Source organism: Archocentrus centrarchus, chromosome 8 (genome assembly GCF_007364275.1).
Source record: "Archocentrus centrarchus isolate MPI-CPG fArcCen1 chromosome 8, fArcCen1, whole genome shotgun sequence".
Lineage (NCBI taxonomy): Eukaryota > Metazoa > Chordata > Actinopteri > Cichliformes > Cichlidae > Archocentrus > Archocentrus centrarchus.
In genome coordinates this window covers 28,605,578-28,611,577 of record NC_044353.1, presented here as the reverse complement: position 1 = coordinate 28,611,577, position 6,000 = coordinate 28,605,578, and the positions used below count along the sequence as shown (strand labels likewise).

The 6,000-nt window shown below is 39.7% G+C and overlaps 1 protein-coding gene across 1 annotated transcript in view; it reads right to left on the bottom strand.

Annotated features, from left to right (window-relative positions):
• Positions 1–330: 330 nt before the first annotated feature.
• The window catches only part of LOC115784161 (tumor necrosis factor receptor superfamily member 16-like), a 32,060-nt gene continuing 26,390 nt past the window's right edge, over positions 331–6,000 (bottom strand). The window contains exon 6 of the mRNA XM_030735276.1: positions 331–4,151. Within this exon, the coding sequence (XP_030591136.1) occupies positions 4,099–4,151 (53 nt within the window). The 3' untranslated portion in view covers positions 331–4,098. The remainder of the gene's footprint in view (positions 4,152–6,000) is intronic.

Genomic DNA, 6,000 nt, shown 5'->3' with positions numbered 1-6,000 from the left:
GCACAAAATATTAAACATAGAATATCTTTATCGTAGGGATACATTTGTTACCTTTGGATGGAGCTTGGCTAGTTGTTTCCCCTGTTTTCTTTGAGCTACACTAAGCTAATAGGCAGCTGGCTTAAACTTCATATTTGCTAAACAGTTATGAGACTGTCAGTCTTTTTATTATCCCTGTTCAACAAGCAGGTTTGGCAACAAGCTCTTCCTTAAACTAATAATGCTAGCATTAAATTTAACTGTGTATGTGAACGTAACCAGTCTCAGTCTCGCTACAATGACAAACTAGACAAATAATGCAATGACATCTCTGTTTATTTTAATATGGATGTTCATTACACTTGCACACATTTTTGTTTTTATACATTTTATAGTGTATTTTTGTATCTTGTATCAACTCTAAGAAATTCACATTTACACAATGCATTTTACATTAGTAGGTTACTGCAGATGACATTCAGCTTTTCTGGGACCGGGTCCTGATCTGTCTGTATCAAGTAATAATATCATAGAGAATCACAGTGAACCTCCCCATAGACTTCATGTTACTGTAGATTACATGTCTTGCTGCCTCTGAGATGGAGGTATGTGATAAACTTAGTGTACATGCAAAAACTCTGTACTGTAGAGCTGATTTCTATTGGCAAATAGCATATGTGAGTTTTAGAGTAGAAGTCCTGGGTGGCATATTTATACAATGCTACATGATCCTGTTAGTTGCCAGTATTTATAGCATGTTAACATACAGTATGTGTTCACCGGCAACCTATTTGTACTGTAAGTCTCTTTATATTGGTGCCACGTTTATACAGTTTGCTTGCGTCTCCAAGGTTCATCTATAGTGCTGACTTCGATTTACTAAAAACTTTCATTAGCTCTGAAAATATTTTTTAAAATGCAACGAAAAGAATAAAATAAAATAAAATAAAAATAAGTGGAAAACTGCAAAATAAAAACTAGTCAAACATCTGAACTCAAAGACACTGGACACTGTACACAGGCACTTGAACTGTGGTACACTCTTTGAGTGCATTCATATTATGTCTAATAAGTGCTACAAAATAACATCAGTTAGAAAAAGTACTGATTCCAAAAGTGTAATATTATTCATACAAACAAAGACACAGAAAAACCAAAACAATTTACAACAAAAACTTAGGGCTACTCAAACCTTATCCTTGAATTTGTCTTGCATATTTTTCTGTTTATATTCAGGTTGTACATTCTTGCAGTGTGTCTCACTTTACAAGCTGTTGGAGAAACAGAATAAGTCAGTTCAGGGTATATGAGCTCACTGCTGGAGGGCTGATTGGGCCTCGGGGTGGGGGTGCAGGGGTGCAGTCGAGGACTGTTTTTTTTTTTTCCTTTTAAATCAACACCCTGGTCACTCATACTGTAGCAGATTCTGCTTTAATGTCACTGCCAGAGCTGGGATCAGGATGACTCATACCAGCTCTTACAATAGAGGAGAGAATCATACACTGTGTGTGTGTGTGTGTGTGTGTGTGTGTGTGTGTGTGTGTGTGTGTGTGTGTGTGTGTGTGTGTGTGTGTGTGTGTGTGTGTGTGTGTGTGGTCACATGTCCGCACCGCAGCAGCTTGAGGAGGTGTGAGAAAAGGACAGCAGCATTTTATTTGCTTCCATTCATTATGCTGCAGTGATTCATGAATCACAAGTGAAGAGAAAGTTTAATTGTCTTGAGCTGTTGGTGACCGTGTGATTGATGCATGCGGGGTATAATGACTCACTTTCTCTGTCTTCTTCTCTCTATGTGACATTTCCTATCTAGTGTTCATTAAATTCTACAAGCTCTGCTAACAAGAAAACACATCAGCTTGTCGATAGATAACGGTGTAACAAATAATCCCCATTCTAAAACAACAGGTGTCTTTTACATGTGAGGTTTTGCATGAAACTAAAGAGAAGTGTTGTGTTTATTAGGGAACTTTAAGGTGCGGGTAGGTGGATTTCTGACCATGAGGCAGAGTCAGGCAAAACCTATCCCCCTTTTTACTGTATTTATTCAGAGCTAAGCTAACCAGCTTCAGAGAGCATTATATTTAATGTACAGATTTGAGGACTGTATCAATCTTCTCATCAACACATTAGTAAAAAAAAAAAAAAAAGTACATAAGTATTTTCAGAAAATACCCAGCTATTCCTTTAAATTATTCTGTTTTTAAATCCTGTAGGAATTTTGTATCTATATCAACCCATGTTGTCCTATGCTGCTTTATATCTGTATTTGTCTACTTAGCAGCTCTATTACACAACTACAGATGTTTTACACAAATTTTCCACAGAGCTATTCATAAATTTATCCACACAGAGGGGGACCCTGAGAAGGTATGTGCCCCTGAAGGAATGAATGCTCAAGCAGTGCAGTTGAGCTCAGCTACAGTCTTTTTCAGGGTATCTATGTCGATTGCTTTTACAGTTATTTTAGGCAGCAGGAAGGGGGCAGCATAAAAGTGGTCCTCCTTGATAAAAGGTGTTGCCACGTCTTAGATGTGAGCCTGGACTAAGTGCTTTTATATCACCAGGGCAATGTAATAAATGTCAGCAGCCTCAGAGTGGGATAAAGGATTTGTAATGTCACATCGAGGCTTCAGTGAGGGCCTCTCTGTTGTCCACAGCATTAATCCCAATGAGAGTGGAGCAGAGGGTAAATGAAGCTGAAACCCTGAGGTAATTACTACCTGCCTGTCAGGATGTCTCTCTAATGGGTCCTGTGTTGATGTGAGCATTAGCACCTCCACACTGTTTATCAGGCTGAGACAAAGCTGCATGAGAGACTGCAATAGTGAGTATGTGGAGATGGAGTTGCTTGCGAGGATTGTGAAATGAAAGTGTGCCTCTGAGGGTTGTCCCAATTTTCCACTCAGTAAGCGTAAATTGTTATAGATGGGATTCCTTGTTGCTGATTTTGTGTCCCAGATTCATTTAAGCACCAGTTTAATGAGCACTGATGACGTAGTTTTTTTGTTGTTTTTTTTTTTTTTGCTCATTAGATGGTTTCCCCTTCCCATCAGACAAGTTAACTCATTGCAGTGAGTCAGCAGACCTCCACACTGCAGATATGTTCCCCCTCATTTTTCATATCCAGGCTCCATGGAGGACTGTGGAGGACCACTGCTGAATCAGCCATGTAGCTCAAGCCACAAAATTAAAGTACCGCACCATAAACAGAAGATAAACATTTGCGCATGTTAAATTATAAGCATGAAATTACTGAAACACAATCCTTCCAGGTGCTGTGAAGGGGGTTAGATTAGTGACAGAGTCTCAGAAAGAAGCATCTCACTGAGGTAAAAAAAAAAAAAAGTTCACCTCTTTCTCCAAATATGAGTCACTTGCATCAGTCGCTGTACCTAATCGCAAACAATGACGCAGACATTTTATAAAACAACATGACATGAAACACATCTATGGTTAAATGATACAAGAGAAAGAAATTTCAGAAGAAGTTGGGAGTGACTCACAACTCCCCTGTTGCTTTTTGTATCGCTGATGACAGTGGGGGTCTAATAGAGTGAATCTTGTGGAGAGAGGCAGAGGATTATCCAAGAGTGGGACACCACAGAGGAAGATGTGAGCGGAACCAGCTCCCTTTCTCTCTTTGATGCACGGAGGGGGGGGGCAATAATGAAGTGTCTTTCTGCCTATTTACCTATCAGGCATAGATGTTTCATTGCAAGTGATCATTAAATTTAAAAGAAAATGAAAAGCTCAGAGAGGAATAGAAGGTTCTAAACCGGCAGCTAGTGAGAATTATGTCATAAGTCATACTGGAATAGTCAGGTAATACAAGATGCATTGGCATATATCTACCTATCTGTGAAACACAGGTGCAGATTTTGGTTGATATTGCCAAAGAGATTATGTCCAGGCACACTGAATGACAGACTCTATATGCAGGGATGAAGAGTCAAAGTGTGGCCCAAAAGTGCTGGGAGGTCCGTATCAGTCAAGTTGTCACTCTGTGGCAGCTTCAGATATAAATCAGAGTCTGTGTTTACATCCTGTGGCTGCCTGCTTTCCTTTTGGTCCACTGTTTAAGTCCCCACTGTCTTCTTCTTGTCTTAGGCCTCCACTTTCTCAGACTTTAGGGGGAGGCGAGTCAGGCTGGGGACCCCCATCCACCCTAACCACTGCAGAGAAGAAAAAAAAAATGCATGTCAGCCTGTGAATGGAAGACACTGGTGGTTTTTGGTTTGAAGAGCTCTTTTTTTTTAATCTTGAAATTTAATTCATACCTGTTTACCTGTTAATTCAACACTGTTTCTTGTGTCTCTGACTGAAAAGCTCCTTCTTCTATCTTCTTCTCCTTGTATCTTAAAAACTTTCTCAATCATGAACAAATGTTTTCAATTAAATTTCCCCCAAATTATAACTATCCATTCACCAAAATAGAAACTGCTAACTGTAAGTCATGTAAAACATCTAAAACTCTGGATAATCACACTCTACCCTGTAGAGGGCCCTATGGTGTCACCCACAAAGTTAAACTGGATCATTAGCTGGATGAGGATGAGAAACAAATGCTCGCTTTTCCCACAAACCTCTAAACCTGGTGTCAATTGAAGGAAGCCATGGAAACACCATTGGACTGAAGAGGCATTTCTGAGAGGACCCTGAAGTCTGGTGGGTCACTTTTGTGTCTGTTAATGCATTCTGTGGAAGTGAAGTGTAATACAACAGTTTATCTTAAACCTTTAGAAGAGGGGACTACCTATAGTGTCGCTCCCTCCCTCTTTCTCCGGTCTGCTCTCTCTACAAAATATTTTTTCCCAAACATCTTAGCACAGATTGCTACACCCAACTTCTCTGCTTCCTTTCCCCATGTACTCTGATTATGTCCAGTGACAGTCCATAACACTCCTCTCTTCCTTCCTACTTAAACAGACACTCTACAGGCATCCTCAGTGACACAGAACAGAGAGACTCTGACACTGGCCAGTGCCCAGCCATCTGTATCACACACACAAGTTCAGGCGCACACACAAACACACACAGTGGCTTGCACCTGTACTTCTGCTTCAGTCCGACTGTTTCTGAACTGGCAATGCACCTCATTTAGGAGGCAGCATTGATAATAATCGCCATATGGCTACCCGATGTTTTATAGAGTCCGATCTCATTCCGAGAATCAATACAAGCTGCCTTTCACTGAACAAGTTCAATCAGGTCTACTCTGAACTCACCATCAGAGCAAAGCCTTGTTACTGACCATTTTTTTCCTTTTTCCAATCAGAACATTCAGGGAATCCTGACTGAATCCAAAGGCACTGTAAAGCTTTGAAATTAGCCAATTGAGATTATGTTTTTACGGCCTCATGATTGTCACAAGAACTCCAAGGAAAAGTTAAAGAGGCAATGTTTTACTAATTTCAAATATGTACTTGTTTCTCATTTTGATATTTTACTTATCACTCTTGATATTCATTTCAGAGCTTATCTTATTACTCTTTCCTTTCACTTACAGCCATTTTGCATCTTTTTAGGGCAGTTTGACAGGTAACATATTATTGTATTTACTTGATGAACTGTATCCTACGTGAATACTGTATTTTCTTCCTAAATTAGAAACTTCTTGGCTAAATTTGTCTATTTCCTCGTCTGCATTTCTCTTTGTCATCAGACAAACTGCTCCACAATCTCTTTTAACAGCTATCTGCATATGCACATGTGCAACCTCTAAGAAAGGGTCAACATTTGTGTATCCAATCATGCAGTCCATTTATAGTTCACGTTCTATTTACGAATCATATCTGAGGCTTGGGTTCAATGCCAATAAACAGTCCATGGTGAGAGCAAAAGAGTGAACTCACAAGCTTGGCTCTGACGATAACTTTTTTTTTTTAGCTTTTTAAAATCTGTCTTTGTAAAGAATGAACAGGAAGTCTTGGACCAGATGTCTGCTCTCTACACTGGAAGCCCGAGCTACTGGTTGTCCCCAGAGGCTAATTTAAAAGAGTAGTCAGCAGAACTACAGGAATT